The sequence below is a fragment of the Natator depressus genome, chromosome 10 (genome assembly GCF_965152275.1).
Source record: "Natator depressus isolate rNatDep1 chromosome 10, rNatDep2.hap1, whole genome shotgun sequence".
Lineage (NCBI taxonomy): Eukaryota > Metazoa > Chordata > Testudines > Cheloniidae > Natator > Natator depressus.
This window is the reverse complement of record NC_134243.1, coordinates 41,275,852-41,303,229: the sequence shown is the minus strand read 5'-3', so window position 1 is coordinate 41,303,229 and position 27,378 is coordinate 41,275,852. Positions and strand designations below refer to the sequence as shown.

The following is a 27,378-nucleotide window of genomic DNA, read 5'->3' as shown; positions in this document are numbered from 1 at the left end:
TGATGTGTTTGCTCACCTGGATTAAGTAGAATTTTACAAGACTAAGCTTTATTATTGTTTGAATGTGCAGTGATCACAGCAGAATAATTTTAAAATGTTTCGTAATCACGCTGTAAAAGAGAATCTGATAAAATTATTGCATTCTGTGAAGCATTACAATTCCCTTTATATGTCAGTCCTATGCCAGTTCCACATTTTACAGGAACATGTGAACAGACTGCCCTCTGGTGGATTGAATAGAAAACAAGATACTAAACAGCTCACAAAGTGAGTACTGGCCTTTCTGTGCACTGAGGGAGACAGGGTCCTGTGGAAAAACAGTATGTGATCATGTCATTAAAGACTGTATCATAATGCATACACACAAGAGGGGTGAATTAAGGTTACACTGGCAACTTTATTTGTAACATTCCCTAATTTCTACTGGCTTATTTGCAACCAAAATAATGTTTTTTTAACATAACTTGAGGTAAATAAACATTAAGAAGTGCAATTTCTGGGTTCTACAGGCCTTTGTTGTACAATATATTGAAAATACCAACCAATTAATTGAGACAAAAAGTAAAGAGAATTGTCTTGAATTGCATTAATCTCTGGGTTTGACTGCCACTTTACATGCTGCTTAGGGCAGATCTTGCTTAGGGCAGATCATAGCTCCATTGCATGGGATCATCCCAGGGAATAGAGGTGGGTGCCACCCACCTGCATGGGAGAGGAAGTTACAGCTCTGCAAAGTGTGCAACCCCTTCCACTCTTCTATCCCTGGTACAGGTAGCCCATGCAAGGGAGAAAGGAGACATCAGATGTCCCCTTGTGCAGGTGCATAGGGCTACTGATGTTTAGCCCTGTATTTGTAAGTGAGTGCTTATTTGATGCCATTGTTTCTCCCATTCACTGTCATTAAATATATATTATAATCATTTTGCCAGTTCATCATGGTGCCATACATACAGTATATTCAATAAAAGATTATGTTGATTTAACATATCTTTACAGGCAATATGCAATTGTCTTGAGGTTGACGTTTTTCATTGTTAATATAAACTGAGAGATAGCAAAAAGTTTTAACTACTTATATATTTTTTTAATTTTAAAGCTATCATTTTTCTCTAAACTGCTAATATTTGAGGAGGGAACATTCTTATAATAGTCCTCAAATTATAATTTTACATTGTTTTCATATGATTGGAAAAGAAGGTGAAAATAATGGAATTCTCTATAACTAAATGTAAGATAATTTTGATATTTTAAGTGGCATTGTTATACTTTATGATATAATACAATGATTTAAAATTTCCCATGGGATATGTATCTAATATTTAAATTAATGTTTATATATTGAAACAAAGGAGATTGCGGTTCTCGAAAGCCCCTCGGCGGTTTAAGAGCACCAATTCCATCTCAAGTCAATAGGACTTGTGCTCTGGAGTCATTTAAGGAGCAACAAAAATCCCACCTTTTAGTGCATAAATTTTATCTTATTGGTACCTTTGAACAGGATACATCATTTACTACAGCACAGATGTGAATGCTGAGATACATGATTGGGTCATCGAACCTGTGGTGGGAAACAGATTGACACACCAGATCCAAGAGTTAACCCTTGATACGCCATATTATTTCAAAATCCAGGCCCGCAACTCCAAGGGCATGGGGCCTATGTCGGAGGCAGTACAGTTCAGAACACCCAAAGGTAAAGTCTCATGTATGTTCTCCAGCATTTCCTAAAATACCTGTAGGAAAAGCAACTGGCAGCATCAGTTCTCTATTGGATATGGGCTGCGGAGGAGAAGATGAAGTTTGATTAGGGAAGATGTTTTCTCTTCATTCTTCCAGCAGCTCTTGGCTGGAAACAAATGCATAAACTAGTTTAAACCCATATGTTTGTGGAGATTTATTTTTAAATTAATTATTGGCCCATATGTCACCAAGCTGTTGTTACATGGTCAGTGCCGTAAGTGAACTTCAGAAAAACTGACTTCTAGTTACCTAAAGACTTCAGGTGCTGTGTGTTGCGTCTGCCCAACAGTACAGGCAGCAGGATTTGCAAATAAGTTCTTATCGGTCTGCGAACAATTACATGTTAATGTCATGGATGGTATAACATGAACAAGTATGACATAACTGCCTCTTTAATCAAGAGGTGCTTGTTCATGGGTAACTGGTGAAAGGATAGGAATGAACAAGACATTGAAAATATGCAAAAAAGATGTGTCGTTTTAATATCTAGCAGTATTGTTTCTGTGTGAGTTTTTGTCTTTAAAAATGGAAGTTTAAATCTCGTTTTTTTCTGCTGTGTGAAGTTCTTTGAATACTGTCTGTCACTCCTTCAGACCTGGTGATCTTTCTCTTGTTTTTTTACTCCCCTGTGCTTGTCCTGGTAGCTGAATCCTCAGATAAAATGCCTAATGATCAAGGTAAATAAGTGGACATTCTTTCTCCTTTATTCCATCTCTTTCACACACTACTGTGTTTCTTTTCCACTTGCAATTGCACTTGTTAAATGAAACACACATCAGCTGCTCTAAATGTAACTGAGCGAGCTCTTGTGGAGTTTTTATGAGCAGAGGAACTAGAGATTTTATTTGTGGTTTGGGTGTCAGGAATGTAAAGTGATCTCCACAGTCAGATGTCACATGAGGGGAGAAGTGGGTTATGCCAGCCCTGAATCATTCTGTTAAAATGGATTTGGATTAGGTGATATTCAAGTAGAGCTCTGACTGGTGAACCCTGGATCTCAGCACAGAGGGGTAGAAGACCAAAGAACACTTGCTGGATTAGCACAAGTGCTGTTTTGTCAGCTCTACATCTATTATTATTTTTTGCAGTAAATAAAAGTAGCCTTAGTCTTGTTCAGCATTCTGCATGAGAGAGTCTGCTGGTTGGCTCATGTAGAGATCAGTCTCCGCTAGGAATGCAACAACTTTAGCCACCAAAAACTTTAAGCTTACTAACTTGACAAATGGTAGCTTTCATAGAATCATAGAATATCAGGGTTGGAAGGGACCCCAGAAGGTCATCTAGTCCAACCCCCTGCTCGAAGCTTTGAGCTTGCTGTGTGGAGTTGGGGTCTGTGGTGAATTTTTAGGGCTAATTTTGCTTTCTTTCAAATAAGGTAAACATCCCATTAATAGGGAGAGAAATGTATTTTAGTGTTTGGGGAGGAAAGAGTTTAAAGGGATACAAGCAAAGAATTTAGGCATACGATTAAAGCAAAAATGTGTTCCACATTATAAATATCTTTTTAAATCCATTACTGAGAAATATTTTGTATTTATTTTACCTGTTTATTTTACCTGTTCCAAACCAAACAGTAATGACTGAGGGCAGCTTAGGAACAAATTCTTATCCAGCCTTTGGTTGCAAAAACCCTGGCTGCTATCCCAGTCTCTATCCCAAAGGAATGGGAAAGACTAAAACTTTGTGTTTTATTTAAAAGTTGCTGCACTGTCCCTTTTGCACTGCTCTTCTAACCTCAGTTCTGCACATAACTGTCTTCATGTCCTTAATACAGCATGAGCATCCTAAGGGAGGAAAGTTTTATCACAGTAACATTTTGTTAGTGTTCATAATTGCATAGAACTTTTAATTCAAAAATGCATATATGAAGAGCAGGAGACATTTATTTTATAATTCCTGTAAATATAATAGGGCTTTGAAGAGCTGACAAGCTAGGAGCAATGGGTGAAATGAAGAAAAGGAAAGCATAGGCTGAATAGCAGAAAAAAACTTCCTGACAACAAGATCTGTTAGACTGTGGAATAATGTCTCTCGAGAAGTGATGGAAAAAGCACTGGAGAATATAGGGAACAAACCAGCCCACAGTGAGTGGACTGAATCACTAACCTCTGTGGTTCTTATTTCTGCCGTAGCCACATATTGATGGGTATGTTATCTCAGAATACATTTTCAAATCTTTTTCCCATAGTGTTCCTCCTTACGTACATAGTACAATACTTTGCCCCTCCACTCTCCTCCCTCATAGCACAGGTGTTGGCACACAGTAGAACAGGTTCCCTGTTGAAGCTATCTGTGTGTTGCACATTGGTCAGGTACCAGGACAAAAGGAAATGTGTGTAGTACACAGTAGAGCTAACCTACAGTAACAAAAGGTAATAGTTTTCAGAGTAGCAGCCGTGTTAGTGTGTATTCGCAAAAAGAAAAGGAGTACTTGTGGCACCTTAGAGACTAACAAATTTATTTGAGCATAAAAGAAAAGGAGTACTCTAAGTCTCTAAAGTGCCACGAGTACTCCTTTTCTTTTTGCATATACTTATGGGGCACTCCCAAGACAGCTAGCCTAAAAAAACTGACTATTAACACTGGAAAGTCTTTAAGGATTGCATGCACATTTTATTTCTACCAATCCTTGCTGAAGAGGTCAACAGAGAACCTCAATACTTAACTTCCAGTACAACTCTCTGCAGACAGGCTGGTACACATCCTCTAGGACCAAAGATGGGACATGTACACTAGCTAGTTCATAGTGTCATGTTGAAAATAGAGACATTTATTCTAATTCTTGCTGCAGTGATGATCAGTTTTGGAGAAGGACAATTGCTTGCAATCCTTAGGCTAGTGGGCCCATTTCTCCTCTGAATTACAATGGTGTAAAACTGCTGCGAGAGGATGATCAGATTCAGCATCTTGCAGATAGAACTGTTGTCAAGGTAGCAAGAGATGTGAAAACTGGGAAGAGTTGAAAGAATAATCTATCAATCCCTCATTCTAGGAATTAGATATTTGCCAGACTGACTGAGAGTCACTATGCAAAAGGGATCTAGATTAATAGATTTTAAGGCCATTAAGGACCATTATGATCATCTAGTCTGATCTCTCGATGCGTAACACAAGTCATAGAATTTCACTCGGTTGTCACTGCAACAAGCCCATAAATTGTGGTTGAGCTATAGACACCCCGACATGTGATTGAACTTCAGAAGAACATTTAGTTCTTTGAGTGCTTGCTTGTGTCCATTCCACATTAGGTGTGCACACATCACATGCACAGTTGCTGGAGATTTTACCCTCAGTGGTATCCATCAGGTCAGCTCTAGTGCCCTCTGGTGCTTCATGCTTACGCACTGGTATAAGGGGCCCAGCCTGCCCTTCACCCTCTCACTTCCTTCTTAACAGCCGTGACAGTCACTAGAACAGCTCCTCTTGCTTTGGCAAGGCATTCATTCAGTTGTTTCTTTTCCTGTTATTCTCTAGATTAGTTATATTAGTCTTAATTTCATGTAGTAGTGTACTTAGTTAGATAGAATTAGTGTATATAGTTAGACCCCCCCGCCCTTAGCTTAGAGGGGCTTCTTTCGCCCCTGGAGCCGGGCATGCCCAAGTCTCCAGGCTTCAAACCCTGCGTCTCCTGCAGCAGGTGTGTGCCAGTGAGCAACCCACACTCCAGCTATATAAAGTGTCTGGGAAAGGCGCACATATGACAGCATTGTCAAATCTTTCAGGATTTCAAGTCTCATAGAAAGAAGGACAGGGAGGCTAGACTAAAGGCTATCCTAATGGAAGCTGCACCTAAACCGGCATCAAAGCCAAGCCGATTGGACTCAGCTACAAGCACCTCGGCTTTGATGCGAAGAGTATCTCTGGCACCGCATGCTTCTCATCACCATTCTCCATCTCCGGTACCAAGAAAGAAGAATAAGGAGCAACGGTCCGAGAGGGGATGCTTCCTGGTACTGAGGAAGGACAAACAAGGGGAGTGCAGCAGAGTACAACCCACATCAGGCTACTCCTCCACTGCATGCTAGCAGCACCATCGACTCATTTCTGATCGCAGATGCCATTGAGTCCAGTGCGGGACCATTTGCTGGTGCCAGGCCGTTATCGCAGTGCTAGCGTGATCACGGTAGTGTCCGAGAGGAGGGCTCCTCCAACTCACAATCTGGCACCAGACCCGGACTTTGGTACAGAGCCGGTACTGACACACAGGACTTAGGCCTGGGGGGACATAGTTAGGACTGAAGAAGAAGAGGAGGGCCCCTTGCTGGTACAGGCTTCTTCCTCCTCCTCCCCAGACGAAGCTATCTCAGGACCTAGCAGCTTGATGCCACAGGCTGACTTTAGAGCTCACCATGAGCTTTTAAAAAGAATGGCTTTTAACCTACAGCTGGAGGGTGGGGGTTCTTAAAGAATCCTCACATAGCCTCATTGAGACTTTGGCCATGACAGCCCCGTCAAAGGAGGACCTACCTGTCAATGAAGCCATAATGGGTCTGGTCAGATCCCTGTGGCATACCCCATCTTCTCTTCCTCCCACCTGAAAGAGGGCAGAGAAGTACTATGTGCCTGTCAAGTGACATGAATTTTTGTACTTCCACCCTCCTCCCAGGTCCCTTGTGTCACAGCAGCCAATGAGAGGGACACTGCTGGACATGTTACTGGTGCCCCTGCTGCCACTTCCACCCTGGCTGGCCCTGATCTCACAAGACCATGGCCATATACTCAACCCAAACATCTGGGTCCTTCACCCGACTGCATGGAAGCTCCATAGTTGAACCTGAAGAAACAGGCCTGTTCAGAACAAATCGGCCAGGTCTTGCTAGGTAGTAGGAAACTGTCTACTAGAGCAACTTACCTATCCAAGTGGAAGTGTTCCTTGATGTGGTCCTCCCAGTGAGATCTCTCACCAACTCTGTCATCCCTCCAGTCTGTTGTTTCAGATGGAGCAGGTATTCCAGCACAAAGTCTGGCCTTTTCATTGATCAAGGTGCATTTAGCAGCAATCTCAGTCTTCCACCCTCCAGTGAAAGGTAAATTGGTCTTCTCATGAAATGGCCATCCACTTCCTCAAAGGATTAGAGGGCCTTTACATCAGAACCCCCATATACAGTGTTCTTTAAGGACAAAGTTCAACTGTGCCCCCACCCAACATTCCTTCCAAAGGTGGTCTCACAGTTTCACAGTAACCAGGCTATTTTCCTGCCAGTTTTCTTCCCAAAAGGGCATAGGAATGCAGAGGAGCGGCATCTCCATTTGTTGGATGTTAGATGTGCCCTGGCCTTCTACTTTGAGAGGACCAAATCCGGGCAGCTCTTTGTGGCAATAGCAGACAGGATGAAAGGCCTACCGGTTTCATCCCAAAAAATGTCGTCCTGGATCACCTCCTGTATTCGTATGTGTGATGAGCTGGCGGGCATTCCCTCTGCTGCTATCTTGTCCGTTCAAAGCAGCAGCTTTTCTGGCCCAAGTCCCAATCCAAGACATCTTCTCTTGGCTAAACTAAATAGATGAAATGTCTTTAGTCGTCCCTGTAAGGCAGGTACCAAGACCTGTCATCATTCTTCTGGTGCTTTTGTGAACCCTTTCCAATTAATAATTTCAAAGTGTGGCCACCGGAACTGGACACAGTATTCCAGCAGTGGGGTGAATTTTTCAAAAGTGCCTAAATGACATAACATGCAAGGTCAAGTTTTCAAAAGTGACTTAGGAAACCAAGTCTCATTGGCTGTTTGTGACATGTAGCCTGCGAAGTGCCTAAGTCATTTTTGAAAATTTGACTTTACCTCTTAAGTTACACATAGGCACTTTTGAAAATTTTGTTCCTAAATGTATACTCTTGCACTTGGCTGTATTAAATAAAATACATATTGATCAGGTGAGCCCAGCTTACCGACTGATCCACTTTGCTCTGTAGAACTAACCTTTCCTTATTATTTACCACTCTGCCGGTTTTTATGTCATCTACAAACTTTATCAGCAATGAATTTATATATTCTTTCAGACCATTGATAATGATGTTTGATGATATTGCAATAAGAACAGTTTATTGCAGGACCCCACTAAAAACACCCACTTTGGATAATGATCTTTGACTTCAGTAAACTTTTGATACTGTCTCCCATGACCTTCTCATAAACAAACTAGGGAAATGCAACCTAGATGGAGCTACTATAAGGTGGGTGCAAAACTGGAGGGAAAACCATTTCCAGAGAGTAGTGATTAATGGTTCAGTCATGCGGGAAGAGCATAACAAGTGGGGTACTATAGGGATCAGTTCTGGGTCCGGTTCTGTTCAATATCTTCATCAATGATTTAGATAATGGCACAGAGAGTACACTTATAAAGTTTGCGGATGGTACCAAGTTGGGAGGGGTTGCAAGTGCTTTGGAGTATAGGATTAAAATTCGAAATGATCTGGACAAACTGGAGAAATGGTCTGAAGTAAATAGGACAAAATTCAATAAGGACAAATGCAAAGTATTCCATTTAGGAAGGAACAATCAGTTGCACACAAACAAAATGGGAAATGACTGCCTAGGAAGGAATACTGCTGAAAGGGATCTGGAGATCATAGTGGACCACAAGCTAAATATGAGAAAACAGTATAACAGTGTTACAAAAAAAAGCGAACATCATTCTGGGATGTATTAGCAGGAATGTTGTAATCAAGACACAAGAAGTAGTTCTTCCACTCTATTCCACGCTGATTAGGCCTCACCTGGAGTATTGTGTCCCGTTCTGGGTGCCACATTTCAGGAAAGATGTGGACAAATTGGAGAAAGTCCAGAGAAGAGCAACAAAAATGATTAAAGGTCTAGAAAACATGACCTATGAGGGAAGATTGAAAAAATTGGGTTTGTTTAGTCTGTAAAAGAGAAGACTGAGAGGGGACATAACAGTTTTCAAGTATATAAAAGGTTGTTAAAAGGAGGAGGGGGAAAATTTGTTGTTCTTAACCTCTGAGGATAGAACAAGAAGCAATGGGCTTAAAATGCAGCACGGGAGGTTTAGGTTGGACATTAGGAAAAACTTCCCAACTGTCAGGGTACTTAAGCACTGGAATAAATTGCCCAGTGAGGATGTGGAATCTCCATCATTGGAGATTTTTAAGAGCAGGTTAGACAAAGACCTGTCAGGAATGGTCTAGAAAATACCTAGTCCTGCCATGAGTGCAGGGAACTGGACTAGATGACCTCTTGAGGTCCCTTCCAGTCCTATGATTCTATGATTTACATTACAAGTTTTTAATATCTATCTGTTACTCAGTTTTTAATCCATTTAGCATGTGCCACATTGGTTTTGTGTATTGCTCGTTTTAATCAGAATGTTGTTCAGTACTAAGCCCTGGTCTACACTACAGTGTTAGGTCGAATTTAGCTGAATTAGGTCGATTTTATAATGAGTGCGTCTACACAAGCAACCCCGTTCCGTCGACCTAAAATCAACTTCTGTACTCCTCCCCAGCAAGGGGAGTAGCACTAAAATCAACCTTGCTGGGTAGAATTTGGGGTAGTGTGGACGCAAATTGACGTTATTGGCCTCCGGGAGCTATCCCAGACTGCTCCAATGTGGCCACTCTGGACAGCACTTTCAACTCCGATGCACTAGCCAGATACACAGGAAAAGCCCCAGGAACTTTTGAATTTCATTTCCTGTTTGGGCAGCATGGTGAACTCAGCAGCACAGGTGACCATGCAGTCCCTCCAGAATCACAAATGAGCTCCAGCATGGAGCTAACGGGAGACACTGGATCTGATCGCTGTATGGGGAGAAGAATCTGTGCAGGCAGAACTCCGATCAAAAAGAAGAAATGCTAATATATATGCCAAAATCTCACAGGGCATGGTGGACAGAGGCTACAACAGGGACACACAGAAGTGCCGTGTGAAAGTCAAGGAGCTCAGGCAAGCCTACCAAAAGACAAAGGAGGCAAACGGTCGCTCTGGGTCAGAGCCCCATACATGCTGCTTCTATGATCAGCTGCATGGCATTCTAGGGGGAGACCCTACCACTACTGTCCGTGGACACCTGCAAGGGGGGAGTCTCACGCAACACGGAGGAGCATTTTGTTGAGGAGGAGGAGAATGCGCAACAGGCAAGCGGTGAATCCGTTCTCCCCAGCAGCCAGGACCTTTTCATCACCCTGGAGCCAATACCCTCCCAAGGCACGATCCCTGACCCTGAAGGCACCTCTGGTGAGTGCACATTTGTAACTACAGTACAGGGTTTAAAAGCAATAGTGTTTAATGTTTGATTTGCCCTGAAGACTTGGGATGCATTCGCGGCCAGTACAGCTACTGGAAAAGTCTGTTAACGTGTCTGGGATGGAGCGGGAATCCTCCAGGGACATCTCCATGAAGCTCTCCTGGAGGTACTCTGAAAACCTTTGCAGAAGGTTTTTGAGGAGGACTGCCTTATTTCGTCCTCCACAGTAGGACACTTTACCAAGCCAAGCTAGTAGCAAGTAGTCTGGAATCACTGCAGCACAAAGTATGGCAGCAAATGGTCCTGGGTTTTGGTCGCATTCGAGCAACATTTGGTCTTTATCTTTCTGTGTTCACCTCAGGAGAGTGATATCATTCATGGTCACCTGGTTGAAATATGGGAATTTTTGGAAGGAAACAGTAAAAGGACCCTGTTCATGCTGCGCTGTTTGCGCTTGGCTAAAAGAGATCATCCCATAGCCATGCGGCAGGAGGAGGGGTGAAGGGATCATCCCAAATAGCCACGCGGAGGGGTGGAGGGAGGGGTGTGCTACACATCCACCCGAAAACCTCAGCTCCTCCTTTTAAATGGCAAACCCAACCGGCATTGCTTGCTATGGGAAAGGAGGACGCTGCAGTTTGAAAACATTCCCACATGTTATGAAGGCGTTAAAAGCCAAACCCGTTTACCATGGCTGCCTGGAAACTGAATTCTGTTGCCCAGCCGTGTGAGATGTGTGACCATACCGGCAGGCGCTCAATATAAAAGGCAAAATGCGACCTTGTACCTAAAGCACATGTGCTGCCTGCCGTGAATTGCTTGATTCACTGTGAAAGAGTCTCCCTTTTGTTCTCAGAAATGTATCATCTTAAATTTTACTCTCCCTTTTTATCCCCCTGCAGGTGAAAATGTTTCTATGCTCCCCCTATCATCTCCGTCCCTGAGGTTATTGCAGATTAGAAGGCGAAAAAAACGTACTCGTGATGACATGTTTTCTGAGCTCATGCAGTCCTCCTGCACTCACAGTGCACAGCTGAATGCATGGAGGCATTCAGTGGCAGAGTCCAGGAAAGCATTAAGTGAGCACGATGAGAAGAGGCAGGATGGAATGCTGAAGCTAATGGGGGAGCAGATGCTCAGGCATCTGGTGTAGCTGCAGGAAAGCCAACAAAAGCACAGACCGCCGCTGCATCCACTGTACAACCACCTGCCCTCCTCCCCAGGTTCCATATCCTCCTTACCCAGACGCCCAAGAACGCGGGGGGAGAGGCTCCGGGCAGCCAGCCACTCCACTCCAGAGGATGGCCCAAGCAACAGAAGGCTGTTATTCAAACGGTTTTGATTTGTAGTGTGGCTACAATAAGGAATGTGTCCTTGTCATTCCCTCCTCCCCCACCCCACCCAGGCTACCTTATCAGTTATCTCCCTTTTTTTTTAATTAATAAAGAAAGAATGCATAGTTTCAAAACAGTAGTGACTTTATTTCCTTTGCCAGCTGTGATCGAAGGGGGGAGGGTAGTTGGCTCACAGGGAATTAAAATTAACAAAGGGGGCGGGTTTGCATCAAGGAGAAACACACACAACTGTCACACCATAACCTGGCCAGTCATGAAACTGGTTTTCAAAGCCTCTCTGACGTTCAGCACGCCTACCTGTGCTCTTCTAATCGCCCTGGTATCTGGCTGTTCAAAATTGGCAGTGAGGCGATTTGCCTCAACCTCCCACCCCACCATAAACATCTCCCCCTTACTCTCACAGATATTATGGAGCACATAGCAAACAGTAATAACAATGGGAATATTGGTTGCGCTGTGGTCTAACCTAGTCAGCAAACAGTGCCAGCGAGCTTTTAAACATCCAAAGGCACATTCTGCCACCATTCTGCACTTGCTCAGCCTATAGTTGAACTGCTCCTTACTACTGTCCAGACTGCCTGTGTATTGCTTCATGAGCCATGGGAGCAAGGGATAGGCTGGGTCTCCAAGGATAACTCTTGGCATTTCAACATCCCCAACAGTAATTTTCTGGTCTGGGAAGTAAGTCCCTTCTTGCAGCTGCTCAAACAGCCCAGAGTTCCTAAAGATGCGAGCGTCATGCACCTTTCCCGGCCATCCCACGTTGATGTCGGTGAAACGTCCCTTGTGATCCACCAGTGCTTGCAGCACCATTGAGAAGAACCCCTTGCAGTTTATGTGCTGGTTGGCAAGGTGGTCCGGTGCCAAGTTAGGGATATGCGTTCTGTCTATTGCCCCACCACAGTTAGGGAAACCCATTGCAGCAAAGTCATCCACTATGACCTGCACATTTCTCAGTCACTACCCTTGATAGCAGAACATGAGTGATTGCATTGGCTACTTGAATCACAGCTGTCCCCACAGTAGATTTGCCCACTCCAAATTGATTCCTGACTGTCCGGTAGCAGTCAGGCATTGCAAGCTTCCACAGGGCTATCGCCACTCGCTTCTCAACTGTCAGGGCAGCTCTCATCTTGGTATTCCTGCACTTCAGGGCAGGGGAAAGCAACTCACAGAGTTCCAGAAAAGTGGCCTTACGCATGCAAAAGTTTTGCAGCCACTGGGAATCATCCCATACCCGCAAGAGTATGCAGTCCCACCAGTCTGTGCTTGTTTGCCGGGCCCAGAATCAGCGTTCCACTGTATCAACTAGCCCCACTGCCACCATGATGTCCCTGAAAGCACAGGATGTGACAATTGGAATGTCTGTGTCCATATCCTCCTCACAATCGTCCTCGTTCTGCACATACTGCAGTATAATGCTTGAGGTGTTTACAATGCTCGCAACAGCAGCGGTGAGCTGAGCGGGCTCCATGCTTGCCGTGCTATGGTGTCTGCATGGGTAACCCAGGAAAAAAGGCACGAAATGATTGTCTGTAGTTGCTTTTACGGAGGGAGGGAGGAAGGGGAGATTGACGACATGTACCCAAAACCACTTGCAACAATGTTTTTTCCCCATCAGGCATTGGGAGCTTACCCCAGAATTCCAGTGGGCAGCAGAGACTGCGGGAACTGTGGGATAGCTTCCCCCAGTGCACCACTCCGTGAGTCGATGCTAGCCACAGTACTGAGGACGCATTCCGCCGACTTAATGCGCGTAGTGGAGACATACACTTTCGACTGTATAAAATCGATTTCTAAAAATCGACTTCTATAAAATTGACCTAATTTCGTAGTGTAGACATACCCTAAGTAAAATACCTTACAGAAGTCTATGTATATTATGTCTGCACAATTACCCTTTGTCATCCAAATTCATAATCTGATCCAAAAAACTGTGTCAAGTTTGACAAGACCCATTTTCCAAAAAAGTAGGCGTGAATTATGCTACCATCTTTTAATTCTTTAGTGATTCCATTCCATATCAGCCTTTCCATGATTTTGCCTGGTTTCAATATCTGGTTCAATGTCCAGATATTACCAGACTAAAGTAACCCAGGCCATCCCATTTACCCTTTTAAAATACTGGCATATTAGCTTTTTTTTTCTAGTCCTCTGATGCTTCCCCTGTGTTCCAACATCTGTTAAATACCAACATCGATGGGTAAGAGAACTCCTTGGCCAATTCTTTCAAAACTCTTAATTGCAAGTTATCTGGTCCTGCAGATTTAAAAATGTTTACTTTCAGTACTTGCTGTTTAACATTTTGTCTATTACTGTATTTCATTATCACTGTAAAATGTGAATATTTCATCCAGCTTCTTTCCAAATACAGAACAGAAATATTTACTAAACACATCTACCCTTTCTGCACTGACAATTTTACCATTCCTATCTAGCAATGTACCTACACAAGTGTTAGGATTTCTTTTATTCCTCATGTATTTAACAAATTCCTTCTTACTGTCTTTAATCTAGAGTATTTTCTGTATTTTTCATTAATGTCTTTAGCTTCCCTTATCAATTGTCTGTATTGCGTAACTACTAATTTATAGAGATTGCTGTCAACTTCTCCATTTCCATTATATCTCTATGATTTTTATTGCTTTTTCAACTTCCCATCTTAATCAGGATGATGTCTTAACCTTATAAACCTTCTTTCATGACTGCAGAATTGTAGGGTTTTGGGTGTCAAAGTTTCAAGGTAACTGCATCTGTATTCCCCCTCTGTGGTTCCTTGAGGGCACATACACCCCTTGATGGAGGGTTCTGGCTCCCAGTGTCACGTGTCTCTCCCTCCTGACTCTAGGGGGTTTAAGGCTGCACAGTTCCCTGCCTTACACTGTGATATCCCCAGCTAGCCATTCTGCCTAAAGTCCAGTGCCTGTGCTTTGCCTTCTCTCCAAGAGCTATGCACCAGTTACAAGTTACCACACAGCTCCTTCTAAGCAGCACCTTTATTCTTAAGGTTACATTACAGAGAAAACATAAAAGTAATAAAACTTCCTAGATGCATATTAGAAGCTTACCAAAGGTCACCCCATCAGTCATAGGGACCTTGGTAGGCCAAAATCTTTCCAACCTTTCCACAAGGATTGGGGGCTGCCTTTGGACAAAAAGTCCTGTCTGTTTGCCGGATCAGAAAGGAGGCCTGAGTCAGCTTAAACACAGTGTTGTTATGCCAAAAGCCCTTTGTCTGTTAGTCTCTGGAAAATCCAGTTTGAACCTGTATGTGCAGTCCTCCCCCAGGTGGGTACCTCTCTAGATGTATTTTCCACCTAGGGGATTCAATTTAATCACCCCCTACTGTTTTTGGTTTCTAGAGAAGCTGTAATAACTCTCCCACTTGGAGTTGCATACAGTCCCTGGCCCACAGTGAAACATAAACTTAATACAGTATGCTCCCCAAAGATATTGCATGGGATTGCAATATCTGTCATATTTCTAACTATATATATATATATATATATATGTATAGGTGTATAAATACAAAAGTGAGTGTGTGTGTTGCTACACATTTCTATTCTAACTTTGGCATAACAGCAATTTTGTATTGTCATAATTTTGTATCGTCATAATTGCCTAAATCTCCCTTGCTGCAGATTGACCCCAGTACTACTTATCCTACCTTCTGGGGACAAGGAGAACAATTGATCACTGTCCTCTTTATAACAGCCCTTAACATATTTGAAGACTTTTTTCCCTCCATAGTTGTCTTTTCTCTGGATTAAACATACCCAATTTTTTAAATCTTTCCTTACAGGCCAGATGTTCTAAACCTTTTATCACTTCTTTTTTTCTCTCTCCTGTGGACTCTCTCCAATTTGTCCACATCTTTTTTTAAAGTGTGGTACTCAAAATTGTACACAGAAATCCAGCCAAGGCTTCATCAGTCCCAAGTAGAGTGGATCAGTTACCTCCCATTTCTTATATATAACACCACTGTAAATACTCCCCGGAATATTAGCATTTTTTGCAGCTGCATCACTTTGTTGACTCTCATTCAGTCATATCCACTGTAACCCCCAGATCCTTTCCAGCAATACTACCACCTAGCCAGATATTACCCATTTTGTAGCTGTGCATTTGATTTTTTTTCTTGCACTTGTCTTTGTTGTATCTTCTCTGCTAGAAAGGTTCTGCTAACTCAGTACAGGCACTGACACTAGATTTGAACTTGTGACTCCATGTGTCGTGCTGCTGCTGCAGATTGCCTAAATTAGTTCTGAGTTATAATAATAGTGAACATATGGTAAAATAAAAAGAGAGATGCACTCTAATTATTAGGTCAGTTGTATTCAGTATCTATGAACTAGGTAACAGTAGTTCAGATTCTTGAAGTGGATATGTTATTTGCCTTAATGAACCAGCTGACAAATAGATGTACCTCCATTGTCATCCTCTAATCACACTGCTCTGTCCAGAACTTTAAGTAATTTTTAGGTGTGTTGTCTCTGAAAGACAGACCAGAAGCTGCTAGACTTGTTCTCTTAACATCCACTAAAAAGATTTTTCTGACTGCAGTGTCACTTTCCAGGGGGCGCGAGAGAGACACCAAAAAAATTGCCTTGCAAGCTTGTATGGATAAGCAAAGACTGACTATGTCTAAGATACATTCCCATTGTTTATGTGTTTCTGTCTCCTAACCTGGCTTGTAATTCTGGGGCTAGGAAAAGGAACTTAGCCTGTTGTTGTATATGCTATTGTTCAGTGATGCCCAAGTAGATATTACCCCAAATGTAAGCATCTAGGAAGTTACTTGTATCAATCTAGTGGTTATCATGGTTACAAACAATCATTTCTTGTTATTGATATTTTAAAAATGTAATAAAAAGGAAAAAGCCCAACTTACTAAGAAAAGCGGTATCCACCTATTAGGTGGTAGCCCTTCTGAACTGTTTCTGTGTTTGGAGGTATTCAGAGTTTGCTGAACTTGTTGGGAACATCTCTGGTGGAGTGTATTTGCTATTCATGTCCATATAAAAACAAAACTTGTACAAAATAGATCCAAGATGATATAGGTTTTGGAAATGAATAGCTGGGAGATGAAGAAAGTTTATCACATAACTGATATTTATTAATGTGGGTTTTTTTCCCAGCATTAGGGTCCGCAGGAAAAGGAAGTCGGCCATTGGATATAGGACCTGACTACAAACCACCCATGAGTGGTAAGGCCCTTTATAAAGCATTTCAGCAGAGACCTATTAGGTTGAAATTCAGTATGTCTTGGTATAATGGTGTGTGATGTGATATGTCTCCTAAAATATGAAGCTATTATTTACAGCCCTGAAGACATCTTTTCCAATAATTGCAGTTTTCCCCTTTTATGAACCATTTGATATTAGCAGTTCACAAGTAAGACTGGGAAAATAATTTAGCATGCTACTACAATATAGTCTTTGTCCGCCATGAAAAAACAAATGGGAACAAAAATGTTTATATGCACCAGATTTCAATTATGTCACCAAACGTTTTCCCAGCCTAGTTTAAAATGACTGCCACTAGGTACCAGTGTACAATTAATTGTATAGAACATAATAGGGTCAAGGAGAAAAAAGTCTTGCTCTTAAACCTTCCTCTCATTTGCATTTAGTATCATGAAAGTCTTGCACTCAGGTACCACTGGTTAGAGCTGCATAAAATGTATCTTATTTTAAAGAAAAATTTTCATTATAGAATACCAATAGTGTATTAAGTGTGGTTACTGTGTCCAAAGGAATGCCTGATACCCTTTAGTTCCAGCAGGGTCCTTTTCACTGCATACTTGTCAGCTTTCCTGGATGTATTTTCAGGCCCTTCTTCCCTTTCACCGTCCACCACACACCTTTCTAGAGACAGCAAAGTACAATTCCCCAAAGTCCTAGAAGCTTGGACTGTGAAAGAAGATAGCTGCTAGAAGCACAGTGCTGTTCTCTGGAAGCAGCATGCTGAGATGGATTTTTTTTTAAAATTATGGAAGGTATTTGAAATTAAAGGATTATATTTTACTTTGAAACCTACATTTCTGAGCCATGCCCAGGAAACTACCATTTCTTTGAACAAATATGTAATTTGTGTGCTTGATTGTTATTTTTGTTTTGTTTTAATTAGAGATGCCACAAAATTCACATCCAGAAGTAAACTTTTGCCCAAGTTTAAGGATCCAGGTCAGACCCACTACAGAAACAGGGGTAACCTGGGCCACAAACTCCAGATTCCAATATTTCCAAAGTTCCAGGGGAGGGAAGGGAGAATGAGTTTATTCATATGACAGAAGACTATCTGGACATTGGAGACACGTGGTGCAAGAAGGGGGTAACTGAATAGGGAGTTAAGTAATAATAATCTGTAGCTCTTTATAGCACTTGTCACCAGTGCATCTGAAAGCTCTTTACAAAGGAAGGTCAGTATTATTATCCCCATTTTACAGATGAGGAAACTGAGGCTCGAATAGGTAATGGAAAGGCCCCTGCAGGTGGCACTCTTACAGCCCCAGACTATTAGGGTATTGGAGTGTGTGTTCCAGTGGGCTTCTGTCCTCTTGCCCTAATATCTGAAGGGACCCACCCATGCATCCTCAACAACAGTAGCAGAGTGGGTGAACTTGTGTGGCCTCAGAGGGAGATACAGTCAGGTGATAAGAATTCTTACATTAATTGGTCCAGTGACATGTAATGAGCATGTTTGCTGTTCCCTTGGAGACTCCTTAGAGATTGCTATGGGGAGCAGTTGATCAGATGTCATTATATATAAGCACACCCTGTGCCTGTCTTTTGGCATAGTATCCTGTTTCAACATTTTCAGTACAAATAGGACTTAACCAATTGATTTTTGTATCAGTATTCTTTTTTTTTAATCAGAAGTGCTCATGCGGATACACTTCAATGTGAAGACTCATTGTTGCTTTGCAGGTTAACTATGCCAGCCTCTCACGTATTGAACCTCTTTGTTGTGATATAGTTGATTGTCTCACCACACCTGAATGGTTTTCACAGCAACTGTAGGTATCATTACATAATTTTTAATGGGCTATCATTTGGAAATAGATCATCAAAATGTTATATAGGAGAAAAGGATAATTGTACGGGGCCATAATCAGGTGGTGATGTGCAAATGTTTAAATAACAAAAGATAAGAGAGAGAGTACTTAATGTGAAATGCACCAGCTGAGCCAAGATTAGTTTCTGTCTGACACTGTGTACTTTCTTCAGGCTCCCCATCACTGTTGATTCCTTTTTGCATCCTGTAGTGGGGAGCTTTTTCTCAAGTAAAGGTTTTGTATAACAAGTGCTTTCCTCTTCCCCCCTCTTCCCCCGCCTCCCTTACAGGCAGTAACAGTCCTCATGGAAGCCCCACATCCCCCCTGGATAGCAACATGCTTCTAGTCATAATAGTATCTGTTGGAGTGATCACCATTGTGATAGTGGTGATTGTTGCTGTCTTCTGCACTCGTCGCACCACCTCTCACCAGAAAAAGTAAGATGTGCTTTACTCCGTTCTGGTTTTCTCCATTTATTCAGTTACTTAATAGCTGCATCTATGACTGCAAGAGTAGTGATGTCTCCATTATGACCTCACAATTGCAGTTAGTACTGGCAAAGGCTTAGAAAATATTCCATCTGAAAGTGTTGGCACAACCCTCAGCCATTCATGCATTTTCTTTGCCCTTACCTATCAATATCAATTGTGTCTTATGTGGGTTGAATTTAAGTCAGTTAATTATTATATAGGTCTGCACCACTAACACTAGCTGTTTAAGGATGGCTGTTTCCTTGGCTTCACTATGAAAGAGTTAAATATCTTACTCCAACAAAAGGTGATGCCATTTTAGATTTAGTACTGGTAAGTAACAAGACCCTTAGAGAAGAACTCATTGTAGAGGACAATCTTGGTTCAAGTGATCTTGAATTAATTCACTTTAAACTAAATGGATTGGTCTTGGGACTGATCTTATTTAACATGTTCATTAATGACATGACAAAAAGTGGAAGTGTGCTAATAAAATTTGCAGATGACAGAGCTGGGAGATATTTCCAGTATGGAGGAAGACCAGAATATCATAAAAGAAGATTTGGACAACCTTGAAAACTGGACTAATAAAAATGGGATGGAATTTAATAGGGCAAAGTGCAAGGTCATGCACTTAGGGACTAATATCAAGAATTTTTGCTGTAAACTGGGGATGTATCAGTTGGAAGTGACAGAGAAGGAGAAAGACCTAGGTATGTTGGTCTATCACAGTATGACTATGAGCCACTAATGTGGAATGGCCGTGAAAATGGCTAATTCAATCTTAGGATGCATCAGGTGAGGTATTTCCAGTAGAGATAGGGAAGTGTTATTACCGTTATACAAGGCACTGGTGAGACCTCATCTGAAGTATTGTGTGCAATTCTGTCCCATGTTTAAGAAAGATTAATTCAGACTGTAACAGATGCAGAGAAGGGCTACTAGGATGATCAGAGGAATTGAAAACCTATGTTACGAGAGGAGACTTACAGAACTTGGCTTGTTTAGCCTAAGAAAACAAAGGATGAGGGGAGATATGATTGCTGTCTATAAATACGTCAGAGGGATAAACATCAGGGAGGGAGAGGTGTTAAACTGGCCATCAATAAGTTTAGGCTTGAAATTAGATGAAGGTTTCTAACCATCAGAGGAGTGAAGTTCTGGAACAGCCTCCTGAGGGGAGTAGGGAGGGGCAAAGACTGAGCTTGATAAGTTTATGGAGGGTATGGGATGATGAGACTGCCAACGATGGCATAGGACCCATCCACAACTGCTACTAGCAAATATCCCCAGTGGTTAGAGATGGGACACCAGAGAGGGAGGGCTCTGAGTTACTATAGAGAATTCTTTCCCAGGTGTCTGGCTGGGGACACGGCTGCTACTCTGAAACCTGTCATGTAGTGTAATGCATCTCTGAGTCTTTGTATGAAAGATTTAGATGCAAAAGTTGCTTGGTTCTATTATTAGGCTTGTCCTTTCTGCAGAAAAGGACCTGAGGATTACAGTGGACAAGAAGCTGGATATGAGTCAGCAGTGTGCCCTTGTTGCCAAGAAGGCTAATGGCATATTGGGCTGTATTAGTAGGAGCATTGCCAAGGTCAAGGGAAGTGATTATTTCCCTCTATTCGGCACTGGTGAGGCCACACCTTGAGTACTGCGTCCAGTTTTGGGCCCCCCACTACAGAAAGGATGTGGACAAGTTGGAGAGAGTCCAGCAGAGGGCAACAAAAATGATTAGGGGGCTGGGGCACATGACTTATGAGGAGAGGCTGAGGGAACTGGGGTTAGTTACGCTGCAGAAGAGAAGAGTGAGGGGGGATTTGATAGCAGCCTTCAGCTACCTGAAGAGGGATTCCAAAGAGGATGGAGCTAGGTTGTTCTCAGTGGTGGCAGATGACAGAACAAGAAGCAATGGTCTCAAGTTGCAGTGGGGGAGGTCTAGGTTGGATATTAGAAAAAACTAGGAGAGTGGTGAAGCACTGGAATTTTGTTACCTAGGGAGGTGGTGGAATCTTTATCCTTAGAGGTTTTTAAGGCCCGGCTTGACAAAGCCCTGGCTGGGATGATTTAGTTGGAGTTGGTCCTGCTTTGAGCAGGGGATTGGACTAGATGACCTCCTGAGGTCTCTTCCAACCCTAATCTTCTATGATTCTAGGATTGTCATAGCAAAAGAACTTAGGTGTGAAATATCCTGATAGCTACCATTCAGGAATCCTTTGTGTGATCCGTGGCACTCTAGTGCAGCAGACTGAAAATTCTGTATATTTGGTGAATCCCAGGATGGATACTTTTATTAAATTAAAGGGACATTATCAATTTGATTTTTCTGGTAGAGCAATACCTTAAATAGCATGTCCCACATTATGTTTCTAAAAATTATAAAGGTTTATCTTCTTCCCAGCTTATAAGGTCCTTTCAGCAAGAGAAGCAGCAGGCCCCAAGAACAACACCTCAAACTTGCTCACATCCTTCCTCCTCTCACCCTCTTCCACTCTCTTGTGTACCCACTCCTGCCAGCTTACCTCTTCAGCAGTTTAGGACTGATATCAGGCCTCCTAACTTTTACATTCCACTCACCCAGAACCTGCAGAGGAGTTTCAGGGAGTGAAATACCCTCCCTCCTGCTGCACTCTTTAGGCTACCTTGGCCCCCTGACAAATGGAGCTTCTCTGGCTACCTACTCCCTGCACAGTGTAAACAAGCTGATTCCCGAACCCCCCTCAATTTTTTATCTGCCTTGTTTTAGTCACATCTTAATTGTTACTTGCATTCCTTCTGGGTGCCAGATATGACATTTCCTCTTTTGCTCCCAGGTTCCAAGGTGGAAAGGGGTGTTTGAACGCCTCATTTTCCACCTATTAAAACCCTTGACATCACACAAAAATTGCCTCACACTCCAGAACCTGGCACTGTTACTCCAACAAGAGCGAGTAAGCACATTAGCTGAATGACAGGTTTCAGAGTAACAGCCGTGTTAGTCTGTATTCGCAAAAAGAAAAGGAGGACTTGTGGCACCTTAGAGACTAACCAATTTATTTGAGCATGAGCTTTCGTGAGCTACAGCTCACTTCATCCGATGAAGTGAGCTGTAGCTCACGAAAGCTCATGCTCAAATAAATTGGTTAGTCTCTAAGGTGCCACAAGTCCTCCTTTTCTATTAGCTGAATGTGTCTGCTAACCTGATCAGTAGTAAAATCATTAACATTTAGATTATCAACATTAAGCTTCAGAGTTATCACCATTTTGAGGTAATTGTGTCATTTCACACCCCACTTGCGGCTGTTATTTAAGGTTGTTTGCACACTTAGGACTACAACAGAGCATTGGTTTTCATACACTTCACACTTGTCTTCACCACCACAAGGACAGGGAACTTAATATTTGTTTATGAAAGCTTAGGTTCTGCAGCACGTGGCAGATTTTGAGGAAAAAATCTGTGGCTGCATAGTACACCAGCCTATCCCTTTAGGTGTGGAACATGTAGATAGCTGCCACACAACTGAATAGTAGATCTGAAAAAAATTCAGATGAAAACTCGCCTGTCTCTGAGAGTAACAAAATATTTGTCTAAGAATGTTTTATTTATTTTCTTGTTTTGCAAGGAAACGAGCTGCCTGCAAATCAGTCAATGGGTCCCATAAATACAAAGGAAATTCCAAGGATGTCAAACCCCCTGACCTTTGGATCCATCATGAGAGACTGGAGCTGAAACCCATTGATAAATCTCCAGACCCTAACCCAATCATGACAGATACCCCAATCCCTCGCAACTCCCAGGACATCACACCAGTTGACAATTCCATGGATAGCAATATCCATCAAAGGCGCAACTCATACAGGGGTAAGCTTGGCTAACAACAAGCTGTAGTTGGATCATGGTATTTAATTGTGTAAAATTAGATTCAGTATAACCACTGTATCTGGCAAAAGCATTTGTTAAAATGTTATTTAGATTATAATAAAGTTTTTATTAAATTGTTATTTTTCTTATTTTTCTATTTATTAGTTTCGGTTTAGTGACTAGGTTACAGGGCTCTGTTCCATTCCAGTGTAGGGGATTCATCTTCATGGTTTACATATGTATCAGTGGGACAATAGAGTGCAGAAGAATACATTTTTGAGTTATTCTTTGGTATATCATAATAATGGTACCTAGTTATAACAAGTTAGTAATCTTGTGTGCAAGGTAGTATAACAAGTATCTTATACTAGTCTGTTGAGGGAAATGATGATTAGTGCCATCTCTACATGACTGAGCTTAATTCATACTACCATTTCTCTCCAGAAATTGCTTTTCTATAGGATATTAGTTTCATGGAAGTCTGGACTGTTTCTCCCATGCACAATAGTGCTTGTAACCCAACTGCCCCTGCTGGTTTTCCAGTGGAGGGGGTGGAAGAACTAAATCTAGTCTGTTCTTGGATGCTTGCCAGTCATCAGCTGCAGAACTATTATGAAGAGGACAGCCAAACTATGCACACAGAATTAAAAAATGTTTGTAGCCAAATCACCTGGTTGTGTATTGTCATGAAGGAATCAGTGCTGTAGTAAGTAACCTTCAGTATTCTTTCTCAGGGCATGAGTCAGAGGACAGCATGTCCACATTGGCAGGAAGAAGAGGGATGAGGCCAAAAATGATGATGCCATTTGATTCTCAGCCCCCTCAGCGTAAGTTAACAGCCTTTCTTACCAATTGTCTCTGCCAAAAAGAATGTTTTGTTATAATTGGGAACAACAAAACAAGACTTTGTGAATATATTCTCAACACCCCCCACCCCCAAATAATTCCATCCCAGGTTGCAATGGGGATAATATCAGGAAGGGGCACTAAAGTCCTCTTAACCTTTATTTTATTGACAGAGAGATCTGGATGGCCCTTTCTGAACAAGGAGTATTTACTGTGTGGAAGAAATAGCTCAAAAAAGCATTTGCACATATTTTAGAAAGAATAACTATATAGAACAATCCTGTAGGCTTCCCAGTACTCATTCTGATAGTACTTTTCTTCCAAAAAAATTACATTATTCTAATTTCAAGGTGCTAGGAATGCTGCCTAGAATGCTCACTGATAGAAGCTGAGGTTCAGTGGGCCTGGTCAAGCAGACTCTCATTTTGGATGCGTCCTACTGCTTTCTGTCTTTCAGTGTGTAGACTTAATGTGCATCAGCTGCCAGACATCCCATTTGGGGGAAAAAATCAAATTTCAAATAAGAGGGTAGTTTGTGGGTGCCTGGTTGGTTACCTTTGCTATCTGTGTATTTTCTTCACTACCAGTTACTGATGCTTGAGGGAAGCTCACTAACTGGAAGTTTTGCTACTGCTGTAGCACCATGCAATGGGGCCATGCTATTTTTCCCATTACTCCAGAATATTGTAAGAACAGTTCTTTTCTCAAACAATACTTGCAGTTTCAAACAATCTCTCTGAGAGCAGAGGAAACTTTGCCACAATGCATTAATTCTACTGGTCTTCAGTCTCCGGAGAATTACTGAGATCTTGGCTCAGGTCATAAGTGCATATAAGTTTGGTCTTATGCTGGATTCCACAAGTATTTGTCTTTATCGCAAAACCACTATATGCCGTTGTCAGGCACAAGTCAGCACAATGTGCATTTTTCTTCAAGTAGCGTGCCTGTGGGTGCTCCACTTCAGGTCCTCATGCACATCATGCATCTTTAATCAGAGATTTTCAGTGGCAGTGACTATTTGGCCCGTACATGTGCTCCAGACATCCTCATGCCCTGACAGAGGATATATAAACCTGTATGGGCTAACCACCATATCAACTGCTCTTCACCCTGAAACAGAGCATCTTGCATGCCCACTCTAGCACAGCCTGTAGCTGAGCCCTTTTAGTTTAGTTTGTATGATAGTTCAGTTTAGTTTAATAGTTTATCTAGTTTGCTTGTTTTGAATTCTGTTTTTATTGGAGGATTTTTCTATCAACCCCCACCCACCACCACCACCTCTGTTGCTGAGGGGCTATCTTCAGGGGGTCATTGTTGCTAGCGTATGCCAGGATCTCCAGGCATCAAGCACCATCTTTCCTGCTAGGGATCCATCCCAGTTAGTGATGGCCATTCTTGATACCTCCATTGTGTGGGAGACTCCCACATACCGGCCAAGTGTAATATCTGCATGTCTTTTACAAGCAGATTTAGGAAAAACAGGCAAATTAAGTTCAGGTTGCTCATGATGGAGCAAGCCCTGAGACCTGCCTCTGATCCAGGCTTTAAGAATCCTTCTGTACACTGGCCTTCAAGCACGTTTAGTGCCCTTTCAACCTCCATATCCCTTAGCAGTATGCGTAGGGGACCAGCTCTGGCGCCCTCTGGAGTGGTGCCTGCATGGCGCAGAATAAGGGGCTCTGTCGGCTCCCCCGACCCTCAGTTCCTTCTTGCCACCAGTTACAGTGCTGGAACTTCTGCTGCTTCGACTAGTTTTCACTTAGTTCAGTATGTCTCATGACAGTTTCTTTGTAAAATAGTTGTATATAGTTTAGTATTTACCCTTAGTATTAGTTCTAGTTAGTTGGTCCTCGACGGGACTCCGTCTACGGACGGGCATGCCCCAGTCCCCAGGCTTTAAACCATGCGATCGTTGTAAGCGGCCTGTGCCCATCAGTGACCCACACATTAGTTGTTTAAGGTGTGTGGGAGAAGGACACATAAGCGACAAGTGTCACATCTGTAAGTCGTTCAAACCCAAAACGAAAAAGGAGAGAGAGATCCATCTCAGGGCACTCCTGATGGAGTCAGTGCTGACCCTGGCACCGGAGCAGAGGTCCGACTCAGCCCCAAGCACTGCATCATCGGTATGGAGCACCCCGCTGGTGCCATCCATGAGCCAGCATCAATCCCCCTCCCCAGCCATGGCCAAGAAGCCCAAGAGATCCGCAAAGGGAAGATCTCCCCCTTCCCATAAGGGAAAGGAGAGAGCCGGAGGAGAGCCAAGACCCATGGTGGGCAGCTCAACACCTCCGTCAGGGAGTGGGGCCCCAGCTCATGTCGAGCAGTCGAGCCCTTTCCATACTGTGCCTGCCACACTGGACAGTGATGAGGGCCTCCGTCAACTCGAAGTCTCATCAATGCCCAAGGCCCTGCAGGCAGCGCAGGAGATCCTGACTCTACCAGTGCCGCCTACACCGGCGGTACCCAAGGCCAGGGGTAAACCCACCTCAGCAGCGCTGCTCCCCATCGCGGGGGACATCCTGCCAGCACTCGCCTGCACAGAGCCATCATGCCTCTCCAGTCTCCGGACCCTGGGCACTGACAGCGGGATTCGAGGCACGGCTCACCAGTAACCTAGTGCAGACTTGCAGAGGCACACGGCCCCTGGCATGAGCCTCGAGACCGACCTATCGGGTCTCCAATGCCTCAGCACCATTCCTACGATCGATCTCTGGCATCTGTCGCCGAGACGCAAATCCCCTCGATCGGGGAGATTCTACCGACAGCCGACCCGCTCTGACTCCTGGTTCCACTCTAGATCCCAGTACAGGTCAAGCAGCGTGAGGTGTAGATCACCATTCTACTGATGCAGATCCGCCGAACACCAAAGATCTACGGGGTTCCACGGGAGGAACTAGTCCCGATCAGATAGGTTGGTGTGTCGAGGCACAGCGGCTGGCACGACGGGGAGGAGGACCACCGGGCAAGCCGGTCATGGTCACTCCGCAGTGTCCGTTCTGCTTTACGTTTTCGTTGCTGGTCAGGAGTCCCTGGTAGCAGGACAGGCTCCGGCACCAGTGGTACCGTCAACCCCATTGGCACTGTAACCGACCCCGTGCCTCCAGGCCAATGGCCAGCAGCATGGTACCCATGGAATCCATGGGGGTTCACCCAGCCTTCCCAGGCCGCCTGGTCAGTGGTGGGAGCCTCAGGCCATCGGCCGCAGCATCCCGCCCTCCTCCGGAGGTGGAGACCCCACAGGGAAAGACTAAAGGCCATGAGTATCTCTATACTCACCCTGCACCAAACTCATAGAATCATAGAACTGGAAGGGACCTCGAGAGGTCATCTAGTCCAGTCCCCTGCACTCAAGGGCAGGACTAAGTATTATCTAGACCATCCCTGATAGGTATTTGTCCAACCTGCTCTTAAAAATCACCAATGATGGAGATTCCACAACCTCCCTGGGCAATTTATTCCAGTGCTCAACCAATCTGACGGGAAGTTTTTCCTAATGTCCAATCTAAACTGCCCTTGCTGCAATTTAAGCCCATTGCTTCTTGTCCTATCCTCAGAGGTTAAGAAGAACAACTTTTCTTCCTCCTCCTTGTAACAACCTTTTATTACTTGAAAACTGTTATCATGTCCCCTCCGTCTTCTCTTCTCCAGATTAAACAAACCCAGTTTTTTCAATTCTCCCTCATAGGTCATGTTTTCCAGTCCTTTAATCATTTTTGTTGCTCTTCTCTGGACTTTCTCCAATTTGTCCACATCTTTCCTGAAATGTGGAACCCAGAACTGGACACAATATTCCAGTTGAGGCCTAATCAGCATGGAGTAGAGACCCAGAATTACTTCTCTTGTCTTGCTTACAACACTCCTGCT

The 27,378-nt window shown here is 43.2% G+C and overlaps 1 protein-coding gene across 9 annotated transcripts in view; it reads left to right on the top strand.

Moving 5' to 3' along the window:
- NEO1 (neogenin 1) overlaps window positions 1-27,378 on the top strand; it is a 520,914-nt gene that overhangs the window by 469,143 nt on the left and 24,393 nt on the right. For 6 of the 9 annotated variants that reach the window (XM_074965869.1, XM_074965867.1, XM_074965873.1 and 3 more), the window contains exons 20-25: window positions 1,499-1,693; window positions 2,385-2,417; window positions 16,436-16,504; window positions 18,644-18,791; window positions 22,427-22,665; window positions 23,400-23,492. In XM_074965869.1, coding sequence (XP_074821970.1) covers window positions 1,499-1,693; window positions 2,385-2,417; window positions 16,436-16,504; window positions 18,644-18,791; window positions 22,427-22,665; window positions 23,400-23,492 — 777 coding nt within the window. The remainder of the gene's footprint in view (window positions 1-1,498; window positions 1,694-2,384; window positions 2,418-16,435; window positions 16,505-18,643; window positions 18,792-22,426; window positions 22,666-23,399; window positions 23,493-27,378) is intronic. The other 3 variants (XM_074965871.1, XM_074965872.1, XM_074965868.1) reach the window with 1 other exon arrangement.